This window comes from Henckelia pumila, chromosome 3 (genome assembly GCF_033568475.1).
Source record: "Henckelia pumila isolate YLH828 chromosome 3, ASM3356847v2, whole genome shotgun sequence".
Taxonomy (NCBI): Eukaryota; Viridiplantae; Streptophyta; class Magnoliopsida; order Lamiales; family Gesneriaceae; genus Henckelia; species Henckelia pumila.
In genome coordinates this window covers 142539167-142558175 of record NC_133122.1, presented here as the reverse complement: position 1 = coordinate 142558175, position 19009 = coordinate 142539167, and the positions used below count along the sequence as shown (strand labels likewise).

The 19009-nt window shown below is 34.1% G+C and overlaps 2 protein-coding genes across 4 annotated transcripts; both read left to right on the top strand.

Moving 5' to 3' along the window:
- The first annotated feature begins 1189 nt into the window (after nucleotides 1-1189).
- On the top strand, nucleotides 1190-5632 carry LOC140890741 (organic cation/carnitine transporter 7-like). The gene is made up of 6 exons (XM_073298762.1): nucleotides 1190-1228; nucleotides 2157-2425; nucleotides 2854-3091; nucleotides 3865-4366; nucleotides 4447-4649; nucleotides 5038-5632. Exons 2-6 carry the CDS (start codon nucleotides 2157-2159, stop codon nucleotides 5263-5265), a joined length of 1440 nt encoding a protein of 479 aa, XP_073154863.1. The 5' UTR covers nucleotides 1190-1228; the 3' UTR covers nucleotides 5266-5632.
- A 609-nt stretch (nucleotides 5633-6241) lies between these two features.
- On the top strand, nucleotides 6242-13621 carry LOC140890596 (protein DAY-LENGTH-DEPENDENT DELAYED-GREENING 1, chloroplastic). Of its 3 annotated transcripts, none has more exons than XR_012152219.1 (7): nucleotides 6242-7268; nucleotides 8609-8694; nucleotides 9431-9604; nucleotides 9736-9850; nucleotides 9992-10103; nucleotides 10430-10527; nucleotides 11420-11554. XR_012152219.1 is itself a non-coding variant. In XM_073298501.1 (7 exons), exons 1-7 carry the CDS (start codon nucleotides 6657-6659, stop codon nucleotides 13330-13332), a joined length of 1290 nt encoding a protein of 429 aa, XP_073154602.1. In that variant the 5' UTR covers nucleotides 6245-6656; the 3' UTR covers nucleotides 13333-13621. The 3 variants fall into 3 exon arrangements, 1 of the variants encoding a protein (XP_073154602.1); XR_012152218.1 differs by having other exon boundaries at nucleotides 9992-10133; XM_073298501.1 differs by lacking the exon at nucleotides 9992-10103 and adding an exon at nucleotides 13264-13621 and having other exon boundaries at nucleotides 6245-7268; nucleotides 11420-11555.
- The last annotated feature ends 5388 nt before the right edge of the window (nucleotides 13622-19009 follow it).

Sequence of the window (19009 nt, the reverse complement as noted above, 5' to 3'; positions counted from 1 at the left end):
CTGACATAAAAGGCTGGTGAAGAGTGTGGACTCTTACTAGGGATGATTATCTTAAGTTTTAATAATTCTTGAACCTCTTTTTCAAATATTTTTACATCATCCATGTTACATCTTCTTGGTGCTTCACGAATTGTGATATTAGGGTCTTTGAGTTTTATTGAAGCAATGAATTGTTTTCTTTTCTTAGTTTTGTCTTGAGGATTTTCGGAACAAATATCATGAAATTTCTTCATGATTTCTTTTTCAAGATTAATCGTTAAAATATTTTCTATTTTTAGTTCTATTGGATTTGTATTTCGTTTATGAAAATTCTTTGTAAATCATTCATTTCCTACACGAAATGTTGTTCGTATTTTAGGAATGTAAATCATTGATGATTCTTTGTTTAAAGTTATGTGATTTCAAATTGTGTAAAAGGAAGATATTCTCTTAAAAAGTTATTTCCTATTATAATTTTCATTCCTGATTTTATTTGGTATATAATGGGTATTACAAATTTTGTTTCCACAATTTCTATTTTTAATTTTTCTGCTACTGTATCAAGCATGATTATTGATCCATCTCCTATTCGAACTTTTAATCATTTATCGTATTTCTTTCAATAATGATTTGGAAGTATATGTTTGCTTCCTAAACACATACTTGCTCATGTATCAACATAAACATATATATGATATGGTTTATGTTCTTTGATTTTAATTTGAATTTTTACATATATACTATTTGGATTAATTTTGTTTTTATTTTCCATTCTCTTTTTTTTTTTACTGATGATTTAGGATTTTTAATAGATAAGGGTAGAATTGGTATTTTTAAACAAAATTTTCTCTTTTCAGGGAGTAGAAAATAAGTTTAAATGGATGAGATATTAAGATGTAAGATGAAAATAGGTTTGGGTATTGATTTATAATTTATCCTTTTTAGGGTTTTTATATTTTAGGAGGAGAAATCCGATTTAATTATTTATCAATAATTACAAGGGGACAACTCAAAGGATTTCAATATGGATTTGGGTACTTAATTTTTTATTAAATATTTTCCACTGTTTTTAGAATAAATTTATTACCTGCTCTTAATTTCTAAAATAAAGCTTCTAGTTTATTTAATTAATTTATTTAATACCTAAATCCATCAATATTTGTAAATATAGATGGAAAAACTAGGAACAAAAAGTTCATAATATAATTTACACAACTAAACGCGAACACTAGCCAGCAGAATCCACTCGGTAAGAATCCTATGATTAGCTTCATAGTATTATTGCATTAGTGAGATCTTGAAGATTTTCCTTATTTTTATTGCTCATCGACCTCTAAATTTTTGCTGAAATTTGGTGGCTGGGGGTGAGAAGGTGAGTGGGTTTGTGAGAAGGTGGTTTATCCTCAATGGATATTCAAATGAAATGATATCTGTTTATACGCTTGTTCTTGTAGGAACGATATATATTGAATTTTGTGTTGCTAATTATCGAAGAGTTCATGCTCGCATTAGCCCATTTATATCGCCCCAAGATTTTGATGGGGGTTCAAATGACAGGTTTTACGTATAGAGAGATGGTGTCTCAGTATGACATGAAACACAGATTAGTTTGATTTTGAAACTTTAGAAGAGCAGATTGTAATATAATCGTCTCAATTTCTATCGGATTCTTGTTGTGCTCTGGGCCTTTCTCTGCACTGCTGTTACGAAGTTATTGCGTGATAACGAATTTATATTTCAAGATTCTAGATTTTGGTTGAATTTTCCTCTGTATAATCTTTGAGAAGTTTTTTTTTAGTCTTTGGTAGTCAAGATTATCTCTCTTAATCTCTTTTCTTTCAAGAGCAATGATGGTTGTAGTTTGAAGTTTCTTGGGATTTTTAAGTTATGAAATCCCTTCGGCTAAACAGATGTTGGAATATATTATATATAAGCCTTAGTGCCTCACAGCCCAAAGGATGATAATTCTTTACTCAACCTTTTATATCAAGTGTTATATGATGATGCTCATGGAATATATTTTTTGGTTGTGATATGACGATAATTTGTTTAGGACTTATTCGGTGATTAACAGAAGAAAATAAGACATTTTCCCATAAATATGTATCATATACTGTCCCATTCCCAGTCACATTTTCATACGCCATTACATGGTTTTTGCTCGTTTAATTATCCAGATGGGAGATTTTGATCCAGAATTTACCCTAGATGAAGCACTTGCTACTATTGGGTTTGGTAGATACCAATATCTTCTACTTGCTTATGGAGGATTGGGTTGGATCGCTGAAGCTATGGAAATGATGATTCTCTCATTTATTGGATCTTCTGTTCAATCTGAGTGGAATCTTTCTCCCACTGAGAAGAGCTTGATATCAACCATCGTTTTTGCTGGCATGTTGGTTGGAGCATCTTTTTGGGGTATTGTTTCAGATTCTTTTGGACGAAAGTAAGATGTTTGGATTTTACCTGTCTACCCGAGTTTCAATTTCTCAATTTTGGCAAAAGGTGTGATAATTCATCTGCATTAGGGAGCAACAATACCAGACTACAATGTACAAGTATTAATATATGGTATCTGAGCTGTCATATAGTTTAAAGTATTTGAGTTTTACCGTTACCATTATCTATAATTTTTGGTATAGTTTGACTGCTTCCTATCCTCCAGTTAAGTATAGAACAAAAATTGTGTTTTCGATTTCATGAATGACAATTTTGAGCATTTATTAGGAGACAGTAGTCGAAACGCAGGGCTCAAGTAGCAATAGCAATATATCTATTCATTCCGTGATAGTGGCAAGTGCTATGTCAGTTCTATAATCAACACTGATATGTCTCATATCTTATTGACAAAATCTACTTCTGCTTTCCTTTCAGAAAAGGTATCCTTGGTGTGGCTACTATAACAGCTGTGGGTGGGCTATTAAGTGCTTTCTCACCGAATTATATTTCTCTAATAATATTTCGTTGCATAGCTGGAATCGGTCTTGGGGGTATGCATATATTTACATCATGGTTTTTGGAATTTGTTCCAACACCAAATAGGGGTGCGTGGATGATTGTCTTATCTAGTTTTTGGACAGTTGGAACAATTTTTGAGGCTGCACTTGCATGGGTATGCTATTATATTATATCTTCTGTTTATCATTCAAATCTTCAAAAGTTTCAAGACAATCATTAGTTATTTTATTCACTTTGCTGTTTTCTTTCTCCTTGTAATTTTGCCAAGTGATGATCTGGGATATATACTTCCTATCCCGTGACGGATTCTGGTTTAAAAACTCAAGTGTTTGTGCTACTTGCTAGAGTCAATTTCTCGTGGACCAGGAATAGAATTGAAAATACATATTTTATACACACACTTGTTAATTCTTAGAGTTGATTAGAAATTTGAATGGTAATTGATCATGTTGTTCAAAAGTTCGGTACAATTGACTAACCCACAGAACCAATTTAAGTCAGTCATTCTTTCTTGATAATTATCTATCAATTCAATGGTGTCATTTATTTTTCTTCAGTACCAAATAAATCGAACTTAGGGGAGTCCTTTTATACATGTTTTGGTTTTAGTTAGTTCGGTCAGTTTGATTATCAGTTATTTCTGTTTGTTTGATTTTTTGTAAATTTGATTCATTAGTTGATTTTTACAAAAAATATGTTTGGTCAGTTCAGTTCAGTTGATAACCAGACAAAACCAATGTGCGACTATGTTTTAAAGAAACATCTTTGGGCAATAATTGGTGGTTCAAATCTTCCAGAGTAACCATGGCTCGAAGTTGCTCACAGACTAAGAATTAAATTATCGTTATCATCCATCTCCACTCAACAGCTACAGTATCTGAAAATTTGGGAGCCTTGCAACCTCATATTTGGCTATTCTTGTAACAGATTGTATCACCAAGTCTTGGCTGGCGATGGTTGGTAGCACTTTCTTCCGTGCTTGCATTCATCGTACTTCTCTTTTATGGTTTTGTGCCCGAGTCTCCAAGATTTCTATTCATGAAAGGCAGAATTGTGGAGGCTCGTAGTATTCTGGAAAGTGCAGCACTGCTAAACGGAATTTCACTTGGAACCGGAATGCTTATTTCTGATCAAAGGCATGATCACGATACTGCGTCAGAAAATACTCATTTACTTTCCCCGAAAAGAGAGAAAAATTATTGTAATTCCAGTTCCTCATCACTATCTGTACTTTTTTCTATGAAATTAATCAGAACAAACCTTCTTCTATGGTTCTTGTACTTTGGGAATACATTTTCATATTATGGCATCATATTGTTAACCTCTGAACTGAGCAGTGGGGAAAGTAAATGTGCCGACATCACATTGCATTCAGTGAAAGACCAAAATTCTAGCCTCTACATTGATGTATTTCTTACAAGTCTGGCAGGTAAGCACGTTATTGATGTAAAAAGAAGGTTAACCTTTCATTACTGTTGTTTCCAAAACTGATTCTGGATCTACTTTCAGAGCTTCCCGGGCTTATTTTATCAGCGTTTGTGGTAGACAGATTGGGTCGCAAGCTTTCCATGGCGCTGATGTTCGTCTTGGGTGCAATTCTGCTTCTTCCACTGTTGAGTCGTCAAAATGAGATTTTGGCGACAACTTTATTGTTTGGAGCTCGCACATTCATTTCTGCAACTTTCACCGTTGCCTGTATTTACGCCCCAGAGGTTAGCCTTTCTGTGGATTTAATCATGAACCTTTTTCTTTTTCATGAAGGAATGAGTTGAATGCGCTGTTGGAGTTTCTGGAAAATTTAAACTTCTTGCTTCAAAACAGAAGGGACTAAAGTACCACCATTCTGTAACTTCATGGACCACATGCGCATTGGCTTTTACGAAGTGAATCGCCATGGACACTTTTTTTGCTAGTTTAATATGTTTTCATGTAATTCTGTTTGAAACATTCTCGCGTAACTACACATCTACCCTACTGTCATGTCGTGGCTGGCCAAATAAAATTATTCGCGACATGTTGCAGCCACATAAACCTCCTGTCTGGCTCTTCCATTCTGTCTATTCAAATTTCTCATTTACAAGTTATTTTGTTGTTTAACAGGTATATCCTACAAATATAAGATCAACTGGTGTAGGAATAGCCACTGCCATAGGAAGAATTGGTGGCATGGTATGCCCTCTTGTGGCGGTTGGATTGGTCAATGGCTGCCATCAAGCAGCTGCTGTTGTCCTGTTTGTTATCGCTATATTGCTGTCGGGACTCAGCGTCTTGCTCTCCCCATTCGAGACAAATGGCAGGAATTTGTCGGACAATCTAGGAAATACTTGATCGCCGGTGGGATTACAATGCATGTGTATAATAGATGTTAATATTTTTGCGATTTGCAGTGGAAAATGTGAAACAAAGATGGATCTGCCACGAACGAAACTCGCGGTAAAGGTTAAGACACGGTGGTGATAGCGTTGCAGTACAGGACCTGGTGTAGAAGTAGCATGTTATTTGTGTAAAAGTAACGTTGACCCCAATGCTGCACACTAAAATGGCATGGGCACATTGGAGTTGCTCCGACGAATTTGGTGCAGGGCTTTACTTTTTAAACCTTTTTATTACATTTTTTAAATTTATTATAAATGTATACTTTAATAAATAATATAATAGTCGTATATATATATATATAAAATATTAATATATATTATTAAAGAGTGGAACCTTGACAAATTTTCACTAGGAAATTGTCGACTTGGTCTTTTTGTCTATACATATTTCAGAAATGTGGTGACGTTGAGTTTGTATAATGAATGTGTGATATCGATATTTTAAGAATCAAATTTAGTGATATTTTGAGTAAATACATAAACACAAAAACTTTGGTAAGTTCGTCTTATAAGTTAATTTTGTGACACATATCTCATATTCGACCATGTAAAAAATTATTAATTTTTATGTCAAAAATATTATTTTTCATTCTGTACGTTTAATCTGTTTTTAAAGATATAAATACATAAGATCATTTCACAAAAACTCATGTGGTAGCTCAAAAATTATATCTTTGAAATATGATTTTGATTGTTTTTTTTAAAAAAAATCAATATGAATCATGTGTTTATGGTCTTTATTTATTTCAAGATAAACGTAAATCTAAAATAATAGAAAAATAATCTTTCACTTTATTTTAGCAGTTTTTTTGGATAATTATCTCTACTATTTTATAATAGTCGAGGGACACAAATATATTATAATAAGTATAATTTTTTATTACTATTTCGAAAATGTGCAGTGCCTGGTTTAACTTTTAAGTCAGTATTCGACTCTACAGTGATAATGCGCGATTACTGAAAACAGCGATGGGTTTATCCAAAGAGAATGAAGACAAGACCGTTATCCATTTCCTTTCGCCTTCTTATTCTGCCAATAGATAAAACCCACTACAAAATTCTGGTTTTCTTTTTCAGCTTTTTGCTGGAAGCTTCACGGGCTTTGTTTCCTCCATATTTTAGAGCCCTCTTCTAGCTTCTGGGATCATCTTATCAAGAATGGCGCACTAGCAAATGTCTCTTTTGAAAGTCTGATTTCTATTGAGAGATGATGCTGCATTTCTTGGGGCTGTGTGGGTGATTGAATCAATGGTTTCTATTGTATGTTTGGCGAGTTTCTCTGACCAAGATTGCATTTTTATAGGTATATGAGGCTGAAAATGTGGAATTTCATACGTTTTCTTCATGAGCAATTCAATTGTCTTGTGTCAAAGTCTAGCTTGGTGCAAGAGCAGTAGCTCCAGTAGTTCATTTCCGAATCATAATCCCGCATCTGCTGTGGTTCGATTGTCAAGTGTACGGAAAAAGTCTCGTGACCTGGTTGCGAATGCCAAGAAAAAGTATCCGAAGAGGAAGAAAAGTTGGTGGCAGAGATTCCTTTTTGATGAGGATGGGAATTGGCTTGGTTTGAAAGATGACGACACGATTGATGTGCTAGAGTCCGAAGATTCTAGCGATGATGAGGTATCTGATTATGAGAAATTTGAAGCGTGGAAAAGACGAGCTGAGGCAATTGTTGAGTTGAGGGAAGCACAGGAAGATGTAAAGAATGAGGAGAGTAGAAGGTGGGAGGATTGGCTTGTTGATGGAAGTAGTAATGATGCTGGTAACGGCGCATCATGGATTGAAAACTCGAATGATGCTGTTGGAAAGCCTGGAAATGATATAGTAGAAGATTTAACCGACGTGTTTTCTGGGAGGGGATTGGTTAAGTCTGTGAGGGATATGGTTCTAGGCAGAGAAGATGATGACATTCTTTATGAAGATCGAGTTTTTCGTTATGCCTCGATCAATTCGGTGAGTGATTGACACATTGGCATCGATATAGCTCTGTTAAGATTTAATCTTATGTTTTTGTATTGGTCAAGATGACAATTCTCATACCATACCTTACTATTTGTCGATCTTGTGGTGTTGTTATGGTGCTATCACATACAAGAATATGGGTGCAATGTGAATTAGTTCCAGATTCTGCAGTAGGATTTTTGTTTTGTTATCTAATTTGGTTGTCCAAATTCATCATGTAGATCATATCATACTTCAGTCTTACAGCCTGAAAGAACCTGTTTGGAGTTCGAGAGGACTGATATTAGTAACCAATGCCAAAAGCACAAAATATGATCCAATACTAGTATGCCGATTATGAAAGTCGGCATCCTATAGGGAAATCATATGTTTATGTATACGCGTCTAATATTTGAATCTTGATGTTCGAATAGATTGGTTTTGATGCTCCAAACCATTAAGTCCAAATGGAAAGATGTTGCAGCTAAAAGATTCTTGTCATGCCATTCAAGGGCACAAATAATGAAGGGACTAAAATAAAACATAAGAGAGCCCTCAGTCCGGTGAATTGTACATGTCTCTTTGTTCTTCTATGTGTGGATCTTTCTTATTTCTAGTGAAATATGATAAGTCATGAATATTATTAGGCTGCGCCAAAGTAATCAGAAAACAGGCACTGCTGTTATTGGCCTTGTTGCTAGTTGCTCCTTGGATAAGCGGAACAGTATGAATATGTGAGTAACTACCTAATCTTCTCCATGAACAATAATTTATGGAAGATTAGACTTCAGTGGAGCCAAACACTGTACATAATCACTCAGCTAATCTAAGCGATTGAAGTAAATTTTCCATGGTTTTTCAATTATTTTCTTGGACAAGGCATAGGTTAGTGATTTCTGCAGCTCAGCTTAGTTGGTACTATTTATTTATAGTTGAAGTTGGTACTATTTTGAACGCCGATTGCGGTATAAATCAATTTTAAATTGAAAAATGCGCAAGATGCTTGGAAATTATGCACCATGAGTTTTGATAAATTGGCCAAATTGAGTAAAAAAACAAATTCCTATTTGTGATGCTTATGTCTGTACAATAAAATCTTATAGCATCAGCCATTGCCTTCATTTTTCCACCTATCTACTTTTGAGTTGAGTTGTTGGTAATGGAATGTTACAATTTTGGCATATAAAGATGCAGTAGGTCCTTGCATTGGTGAGATTTAAGTTCTATATTTATGACTTTCTAAATATTAATGTGTAATTGGATTGATGATTGTTTGAAAAGTTTAATAAGCCATCCATGCATGCTACATCTTTCCATCCCAATTGACGTGCACAATAATTTTCTGATTTCAGGCCAAATTTTTGGCAGTACTTATTATTGTTCCGTGGGCTATGGATTTCTTGGTTCATGACTATGCTCTCATGCCTTTCTTAGACAGGTATATTTTTACATGCTATACATTGCCTCTTTTGGATTAGTGAAGTGATACACTCTTTGAAGTCCTCGTGATGACATGGTGGTGATCTTGATTTCTAAATTTAAAAAAGTGGAGAGAATCAGCTTACTATTGTCATTTTTTGAAGGGTATAGATTTGCAATGACAGCTAAGCAGAGAGCTAATTTCAAATTTATCTAAAAGTGCCTGAATTTTATTGGGCTGAAAAGGGACTTTTAGCCTTTGGTTTGAAATTCATTGAACTTAAATTCATCACCACAAACACAACGTAAGGAAACAAAAGGTGAGAGGGCAAGGGGATCACATTCTACATAGTAAAGTTTCCCTTTCTTTTTCTTTTTGAATGTGAATCATAAAGTTGAAACAAATGCTCATATGGGACGAGAGGATTGAAAGAACTATGACGAGTTTGTAAAAGAACAGAATGATGAGAAAGAAAACAGTTAAATTTTAACAAGTACCAAACTTAAGCCGCAGAAACGTGGAAAATATTAATTAGGCATTCTGCTATGAATTAAATTGTTGGGTTATGCTTTAGAGAGGAAGTCAATTTTCAAGCTGTATAGGGGCATGATTAGCCCATGATCTACTCTATATTAATAATAAAGTAGCTCTTTGCAAGTTAAGATTCATTTGGTACTGGCTATGTCTCTTGACAGTTGGCCTAGTGTAGTTTTATCCATTTTCAATCAATCACGGTTCCCATTGTCTTGACCAGGTACGTCAAGACCGTTCCACTTGCTGCGCAGATGCTTGATGTGAGGAGATCACAAAAGATAGAAATGGTCAAGGTTCTTAATCTTGAGAAGGCACGTTATCGACTTGAAGTAGAGATTGGTAAATCTCCGTCTCTTTCTGATGAGGATCTTTTCCTGGTAATACGACAGAAAGCGTAAGTTTTACTAACATTATAATCATTAATTCATTAATGCCTTTTTCCCCCTCTGATCATACTTAAATATCTTACGAATAAGAGGACTAGACTACTTGGAGTCATCAGTCACTTTTTGTTACTATAAACAGAATAGCATTGAGAGATGAGCGGAGGTTAGAGAACCGTAAAGCATTCGCAAATATCTGGTCAGACATTGTGTTTGGGGTGTCATTGTTCGCTCTTCTATATTTCTTTCAGAATCAAGTGAGTTTCATCAAATTTTCCTCTCTTCTTACTTCTACTGCAACATATTATTCTTCTATCTCTTCTGTCTCTTGAACTCTGATATATGAACACTGGGCTTACATTAATTTCACAACTCTGTCTGTTATATTTGCTACTAAGATGTTTCAACACCAGAAACCGAAGATAATTAAAAGACTCCAGTCAAACATTAACAAGAGGCAAACAAATACAGTTTTGAGTGCAAACTGCTTGAGCTTGACATTTGTTGATGGTACGAAGACTAACCATTTTTGTTCTTCTGGTAGGGCCCACTTTCCATTGTTTCTTTGTCAAGGTTTCAACTATTATTCTTGATACTTCACACAAAATAGTTCACTGCACGTAAATTTTTTTAGTTTGGGTTGAAATACAATAGATCCAGCTTTTTAATGTGGAAGGAAAGAGAAGTCCATTTTTAATCTGATATTTCCTCTCATAAATTTTCATCATCGTTTCCTGATCACATCCCTGCATTTTTTCTCTGCCATTCATACGCATTTGAATACATTTTGTATAACTTCAGATGATGCCTTTTCACTTTCTCACAAACTTTTGCAGGTAGCTTTGCTGAAATTCACAGGTTATAAGCTACTCAATAACATCTCAGACACAGGGAAAGCATTTCTTATTATACTCATCACCGATATTTTTTTGGGGTAAAACTCTCCTCCCTTTCTCCACAAAATTATCACAGTTTATGGTAGTTTGATCAGTTGGGGTTTTCGCCGAAGGACCTGTTTAAAGGGGAAGATCTATTAATTTTATACAAGTGAAGTTCACTCATGCCCTGCCTATTTCACTCCATTATGATCCGAGTTATATTATACCTCAACACAACGGACGAGGTTTACATGGTATATTGTAGGAAACCTCCCGTCACTTAATTCATTCTACAATATGTTGCATGTCATGCAATTTAAAACTCGTTCAATTTGATTTTATTTATTGAACTTCTATATTGCTTAGAGTGTGAACAAATCGTTCACTGTTCCAAGTGTTGGTGCAACTCGAAATTATCTCCAATAATAAAGTCTCTCCTAATATCAATATCAAACAAAAAAATATGCAAAACATGAGCATTGTGCATTTCAACAATCCTTGAACTGTTTTTGAGCAAGTTTGAAATTCAAAGGACTGATATATAAGGTGCGCATGCACTCCAAACTCATGTTTGAAAATTTTTAAATGGCTTGAAGCTCACCTAAAATCTCAAAATATAGACAATTTTTCACACTAGTGAAAGTTCGAATTCGAGCTTGGTTTGTTTGGTCCAAACCTAATCAACAAGCAATTTTGTGCAAACACTCAATTAAGTTTGATAATTTTGAATATGAATCAAATTATACTTGAACCGGCTAGGAAAGTTCGCCAGTCATTTGAATTCATTTGTATCCTTGGTCACGGTATTGTTACTAGGTCTAAATTTTCTGAGAATATGATAGCGCCACTTTCCAGGAATTTCAGTATTCTGCAACTACTTAAGAAAGTGTTTTTCTCCTTCTGTTATTTCTTTTGTAGTTTAGTTAAAAGCAACAGTTAAATGTGCAGGTATCATTCTGAATCTGGCTGGCAGACATTATTAGAGGTTATAGTTGAGCATTATGGACTAGAGGTGGATCAGGCTGCCATAACTATATTTATATGCTTTGTTCCGGTCGTAATAGATGCTTGTGTGAAGCTCTGGGTATGTTGCCTATCCATAGTCTATCTTTTATTTTATTTTTATGCATCAACAATTTCCTTTTTATCAAAACTAATCTAGCTTTTTTTGAGGTTACTCCAATTATTATGTCATCAAAATCTAGGTCGATAGATAAAGCAAAATGTAATGCACACATAGGTAGGGAATATTTCTTTAAATTTTTCGACCATACTATAAGTTAGCAATATATCCCATGTACATTTTTACATTACATTGTTCGATTTTAGTCTTGGATTAGAAATTCCAAACGTGTGCGTCCATGGTATTTTTAAACCAAACCCGATCCTATGTTATCTGCTATTAGTTTTTTAAACAAGCTGATGCATGATTTGTGACTCTATGCATACACAATGCAAATATTAGTTCTTTATGGGTCAAAGAACGTAATCTGATGATGGCTTAAGGGAGTGTTTGCAAAATATTATGCTTTTGTAGAAGTGATTAAATTTATAGATTTAAAAAAATTAAGAAAAATCAAAAGTTGGTAGTGTTAGGAAACGAATGTGAAAATCTAAAAACCAAAGTTGGATAGTGTTTGATAAATAAGTGATTAGAGTAATTTTTGCAAAATATTATGCTTTTGTAGAAGTGATTAAATTTATAGATTTAAAAAAATTAAGAAAAATCAAAAGTTGGTAGTGTTTGGAAACGAACGTGAAAATCTAAAAACCAAAGTTGGATAGTGTTTGATAAATAAGTGATTAGAGTTATTTTAACATTGACTTTTTTATTAAAATCACTTTTAGAGAATCATACTCATCATATAACTAGCTTTTGGATTTCAATTAAGTTAAGCATAAGCTAACACATAATTTGGGTTTAAGAAACACACAAAAGTGATTTTTAAGCCAAAATCTAAAGATCATTTTTTTTAATGATTGCAAACACTCCCTAAATAATCAAACACCTTCCAGTTTTCTGAGCAACAACTTGGTATAGAAATTTTATGTACACATTTGCTTTGAAGGAAACAAAATGATGCCAGAAGCTGTGTTAATAAAACCTATCTCGTGTAACACAAATATCTGTTCAACTTGAATGTGTAGAAATGTCCTGAAAGGCCTTTTTGGCATGTTTCATATCTCCTCGATAAATTAGAGAATCACATTCTGAACAAAGATTTTCTTCAATTCCCATTGATATGACACGCTTTTGTTCATGAAGGTTATCATGCATGCGAATTTCCGTGTTTTTAATTGTGTATCTTATGCGATATAGTTCTACATCTTGCTTTATAATGTAGGTGCATGGTTAATATTACTTTATGTGATGAGTTCATAAGTACAATCCAGTGAAGCTCTCTTCTTTAGAAATCGTGACCTTTTCGTACCTTTTAGTTGTTTGTGTTTTTAAGAGACTACTAGAGCACAAGTATCTAACGGAAGAAAATGTGAAGAATCTTTGTCATAATAATTGATGAAACACTCTCAGAAACTCACAATGGATTATCTTTGTTTTTCGGGTTTAGTATGCCATTTGGAGATTCCTCGTAATTGCCTTTTTCGCATCTCTAAAGTCAATAAACTTTCCTTTCTTGCAGAAATGTAAAAAAGAAAATAGAACTTGCATTTGCATCATTTTTCACAGTCTCTTCCTTCAAAAAATCTCGTCTCTCGCTGGCTCATCTTATTTTATTCAAAGCTTACCGATATTATAAACCATTATGCTAATCTTTGTTTTCTTTTTTCAGTTATTCAAGTATCTGCCAAAACTATCCACAAAGGTATCGAATATTTTCCAAGAAATGAAGAGGCATTAGCCAGATACATATATTTTTTTGTCCGAGGCTCACCTTTCAACTAGTAAAAGAATCTTGCTACAACTTGTATTCTTTACCTCAAGGGTACTCCCTCCATCTCTCTCTGTTTTCTCTCTTCGTGGGGGGTTGATTTTTTTTTCGTTTTACGGAGCTATTACACTGACGATGAAGCAGGAGCTTTTTAAAGCCTGGCCAAGTTGTATGTATGTCCACATATAGAACTAATCCATGCACGAAAATTGAAATATGTTGAGACTTTGAGGTTTATATAACTGGTTAAACTTTCGTAGTTCGTTTCTGTTAGACCAAGAACAAATTTTTAACTGTTATACTAATCCAGCTCAAATGTTTTAAAACGTACGTCGTGCATACACTGCATAACCTCGGCCTATAGGACAGATGGACAATTGGGGGGGGGGGGGGGGGGGGGGGGGGGGTATAGTCGTCGGTTATGCGAAACATCACAGACCTCTCCCAGCAATAGCTACTTCAGTTTGCGGGGTTGAACAAAATGACTTTAGTTCTTGTACAACCATGTGAGGCAAATATTTTAAATTGAACTATCAGTTGTCGAAGTGTCATAGTTCGATCACCATCTCCATCTCTGTGATTGTTCTGACGTGAAATTTAATGGGAACGAACGACTTGATATAAAATTGATAAATAAATTTTATAAATCAAAGAAATTAAACACAAGTACGTAAATTTTGTATTTGTGCAAGACATACCAAGGGTGTGCACTGTTGCAATCCACGACGTACCACGATATGCTTTCTTGAACCACTTCGATGACTCGACGCCCGTTTTTGTATTGATTGCCGAACCAAGCATTTGGTTCCCTATGATGGGGCCGAAAATTGATGTTGTCTCATTTTTACCATCAAATCAACTCATTCATTCTCACGGCCGTTGTAATCCTTGAAACATATGATCCAATGTTGTTTACTCTCTTCACCTGTTTTCGTCCCCGGCCCCCACTATTAATAAACATAAATTAATGTCCAGCACATGTGCTGTATTATTTCGGACAAAGAAATAAATGTTGCTTGTTATAAATTTAGTTGGGGGAAAGGAGGAAGAGAATGAAATACTAGAGAAATGTAATAGAGAAAAAAGAGTCTACAATATATGAACTAAACACCTCTATTTATAGGGTAGAAGGATTAGTGTAAAGAAAGGAAAATCTCAATCAAATCAATCAACTACAAATCATCTATATATAACACTCCACCTTAGATGATTGATAAAGAGTCCAATGTTGTCTCGTTAAAACCTTGTCAGTAAAACCCAGTGGGAAAAACCTGAACGACGGAAAAAGAGTACAACAATTGATACTCCCCCTGATTTCAATCACCGAATATCTTTTAGTTGATGCATCCCTATCTTTTGCACCAATTTCTTGAATGTTGATGTCGGTAATGCCTTTGTGAATAAATTAGCTACATTGTCACTTGAACGGATTTGTTGGACATAAATATTACCTTTTTGTTGTAGTTCGTGCGTGTAGAAAAACTTTGGTGAAATGTGTTTCGTTCGATCGCCTTTGATATACCCTCCCTTAGTTGTGCAATGCAAGCGGCATTATCTTCAAAAATAGTCGTCGGGCTATCTTTCGTTGTTGGTAGTCCGCATGATTCTTGAATATATTGAGTTATAGATCTCAACCATATACATTTTCGACTTGTTTCATGCATTGCAATGATCTCAGAGTGATTTGATGATGTCGCTGTCAAAGTTTGCTTTGTCGACTTCCATGAAATAGCGGTGTCCCCTCATGTAAACACATAACCCGTTTGGGATTTGGCTTTATGTGGGTCTGAAAGATAGTCTGCATCTGCATATCCTATTAAAGAGAAATTTGATTTTTTTCGAATAAAATAATTTCATGTCAGTTGTACCACGAAGGTAACGAAATATATGTTTTACACCACTCCAATGTCTTCGGGTTGGAGAAGAACTATATCTTGCTATAAGGTTAACAGAAAAAGCTATATCTGGTCGAGTACAATTTGCAAGATATAATAATGCACCAATTGCACTCAGATATGGTACTTTCGGACCAATGATATTCTCTCCATCTTCAAGTGAACGAAAATGATCTTTCTTGGTGTCAAGTGATCTAACGATCATTGGTGATGCTAATGAATATGCTTTATTCATGTAAAATCGTTTTAATATTTTTTCTACGTATGAGGATTGATAAACAAATATTCCTTCTTGTAAATGTTCAATTTGCAAGCCAAGACAAAATCTTGTCTTTCCCAAATCCTTTATCTCAAATTCACTTTTTAAATAATTGGCAGTTTTGGTGAGCTCTTCGGGAGTTCCTATGTGATTTAGATCATCCACATATACTGCCACGATTGCAAAACCTTCATCCGTTTTTTTTTCGTAAAAACACATGGACAAATAGCATCGTTTGTGTAACCTTTTTGTAATAAATACTCACTAAGGCGATTGTACCACATGCGCCCGGATTGTTTTAATCCATATAATGACTTTTGCAGTTTTATTGAGAGCATGGTCTTAGGGATTGTATCACTTGCTTCTGATGTCTTAAATCCTTTAAAAATTTTCATGTATATATCGTTATCAAGTGAACCATATAAATATGCAGTAACCGCATCCATAAGTCGCATGTCCAATTTTTCTGATACAGCCAAGCTAATTAAAAATCGAAAAGTGGTGGCATCCATTGCAGGTGAGTATGTTTCCTCATAGTCAATTTCAGGTCTCTGAGAGAAACCTTGGGCTACAAGTCTGGATTTATATCTTACAATTTCGTCATCTTCATTTATTTTTCGTACGAACACCCATTTGTATCCTACAGGGATTATATTTTTAGGTGTTTGAAATACGGGCCCAAACACTCAACGTTTCTCTAAAGAATCTAATTCAGTTTGTATAGCCGCCTTCCATCTTGGCCAATCATTTCTTTGTTGGCAATCTTTAACAGATTGTGGTTCAGGATCATCATTGTCTTGCATAATATCAAGGATTACGTTTAGAGTAAAAACATCATCGATGTTTGTATTACTTTGATCTCATATTTTACGAGATATCAAATAATTTGTCGAAATCTCGATATTTTCATGTGATTGTGATTCTTCATGAATCATGTTTTTCACATCTGTTTCATTTATTTCTCTTGTTGTATCATGTAAAGTTGCTTCTTCTGGAGCTGTAACTGCTTCTTTATCTTGTACCTTTCTTTTTCTAGGTATCGTATCCTTCGAACCAATTGGTCGACCATGCTTCTGGCGTATTTTAGATTCGTTTGCGGGTAAAGTATTACATGGTCCTACAGGGACATCAATCTTCACCGGAGTATTCTCTACTTGTGTATATGATTTTGTCACATTTTTTGTATTAACAAAAGCATCGGGTAATTGATTTGCAATTCTTTGCAAATGAATAATTCTTTCAACTTCTTGCTCGCATTGATTATTACGGGGATCATAATGAGATAATGTTTTCTCAATCCAACAAATTTTTCATTGTTCCTCAGGATACAACTTTGCTCCCCCTAGAGTTGGAAAATCAGTTTCATCAAAGTGGCAATCTGCAAATCTTGCAGTAAATAAATCACCCGTTAAAGGCTCCAAATATCTAATGATAGATGGTGAATCATATCCCACGTAAATTTCAAGTCTACGTTGTGGACCCATTTTGGTCCGTTGTGTAGGTGGGATAGAGACTTGTACCGCACAACCAAATACTCGAAAATGAGAAACTTCAGGTTCTTAACCATATGGAAGTTTCAAAGGTGAGTATTGGTGGTGATTAGTTGGTCTCACACGAATCAATGATGCAGCGTGTATTATAGCATGACCCCAAGCTGCAGATAGTTTTGTTTTCATGAGTAGCGGCCTAGCAATCAATTGCAATCGTTTAATAAATGATTCTGCAAGACCATTCTGTGTATGAACGTGGGCAACTGAATGTTCAACTGAAATCCCGATCGACATACAAAATTCATCAAAATGATTGTGATTTGAATTCAGCAGCATTATCAAGACGAATTGCCTTGATTGAGTGATCAGGGAACTGAGCACGTAATTTAATTATTTGCCCAAGTAATCTAGCAAAAGCTATATTTCGAGATGCTAACAAACTAACATGTGACCACCTAATTGAGGCATCAATCAATACTATGAAGTATCGAAATGGTCCACATGGTGGGTGTATAGGCCCACAAATATCCCCATGAATTCTTTCCAAGAAGGTTGGAATTTCAATATCAACCTTTGTTGGGGAAGGTCTTATAATTAATTTTCCTTGTGAACAAGCCACACATGAAAAATCATCATGTAAGAGAATCTTCTGGTTCTTTAAGGGATGTCCACGAGAATTATTTATTATTCTTCGCATCATTGAACTCCCAGGGTGACCAAGTCGGTCGTGCCATAATAAAAAATTTTATTGTCAACACACTTCTTGTTTGTGATTGTATTTGCTTCAATTGATTTTATTATTGTGTAATACATCCATGAGGGAAGTGCACGTAATCTTTCTTTTATATGCTTCTGGCCAGATATAATAGATGTAATGCGAAGGTATTCAACATTGTTTACATTTAATGTTTCAATATGATATCCATTTCGACGGATATCTTTAAAGCTAAGAAAATTTATACTGGATTTGCTTGCATAGAGTGCATTTTCAATATACAGGCTTGTCTCATTTGGTAAAATGACTTTTGTCTTCACATAACCTTCAATAATTTTTGATGCACCCGAGATTGTTATAACATTATTTTCAGCTAATGTTAATTCCAAAAAATACCTTTTTGCTTTGAAGGATGGTGTGCGTTGTACCACTATCAGCTAGACATTCATCGTGATATTCCTTCATTAATCTAAAAATAAATTAGATAAGTTATAGCTCAAAGATAATTACAACCAATGCATATATAATTTACACAAAAAAATATTATAACTTATATCATTATTTTCATGAAGGATGTGAACATATAAAAAGATTAAATAATGAGATACCCATAAAAATAAATAAGTTAAATTTATCTAAGGTATAGATCACGATTTATGCAAAGAAAATATAAATAAACATAGTATCATGTAGACTATGGAAATGTGTATAAACTTGTCATGTTGACATAGTTATTAATCAATCAAATATTTGTGTTTACATAAAGAAAATATTAGCAACTTCTTAAATCAATAAAATTAAGAATGCAAATAATAATCATACATGTCAAGATATGATGAGAAAACTTAAATAAAACAAGAATACATTTCGTATTGAATTAATATTCTTCAAGAAAATAGGCAAATCTTGAATCTTTAATCAAAATTCTGCAAGAATATTGATATATGTTAGATCTCGAATCAATATTCTTTGTTAATATTGATGAATATTAGATCTTATATCACTATCGTTGACAAATCAAATATCAAAATTCCTCTAGAATTTTGGCAAATCTCAAAAGTTTTGATTCTTAATAAATATTGACAGACTTTATATCTTGGATCAATATCCATTCAAGAAATATTGATAGATCTACAAAATATATAGATACAATTTTAAATCTTGAATCAATATTCTTCAAGAATATAAACAATCTCTGATTTAAATATTAAATCATAAGTTTGACTATTTTGTTAAAATCAAATCAATATTCTTTCGGAATATTGATGATTAATATATCATGCTATCA

What these genes read in the sequence shown, in the direction of transcription:
- LOC140890596 (XM_073298501.1), top strand. Translation starts at nt 6,657, where the DNA reads ATGAGCAATTCAATTGTCTTGTGTCAAAGTCTAGCTTGGTGCAAGAGC. An exon ending in GTTATGCCTCGATCAATTCG is followed by an intron (nt 7,269 to 8,608) that starts GTGAGTGATTGA and finishes TTCTGATTTCAG; the next exon opens with GCCAAATTTTTGGCAGTACT. An exon ending in ATGCTTGTGTGAAGCTCTGG is followed by an intron (nt 11,556 to 13,263) that starts GTATGTTGCCTA and finishes TTCTTTTTTCAG; the next exon opens with TTATTCAAGTATCTGCCAAA.
- LOC140890741 (XM_073298762.1), top strand. Translation starts at nt 2,157, where the DNA reads ATGGGAGATTTTGATCCAGAATTTACCCTAGATGAAGCACTTGCTACT. An exon ending in ATTTCTTACAAGTCTGGCAG is followed by an intron (nt 4,367 to 4,446) that starts GTAAGCACGTTA and finishes ATCTACTTTCAG; the next exon opens with AGCTTCCCGGGCTTATTTTA. An exon ending in CCTGTATTTACGCCCCAGAG is followed by an intron (nt 4,650 to 5,037) that starts GTTAGCCTTTCT and finishes GTTGTTTAACAG; the next exon opens with GTATATCCTACAAATATAAG.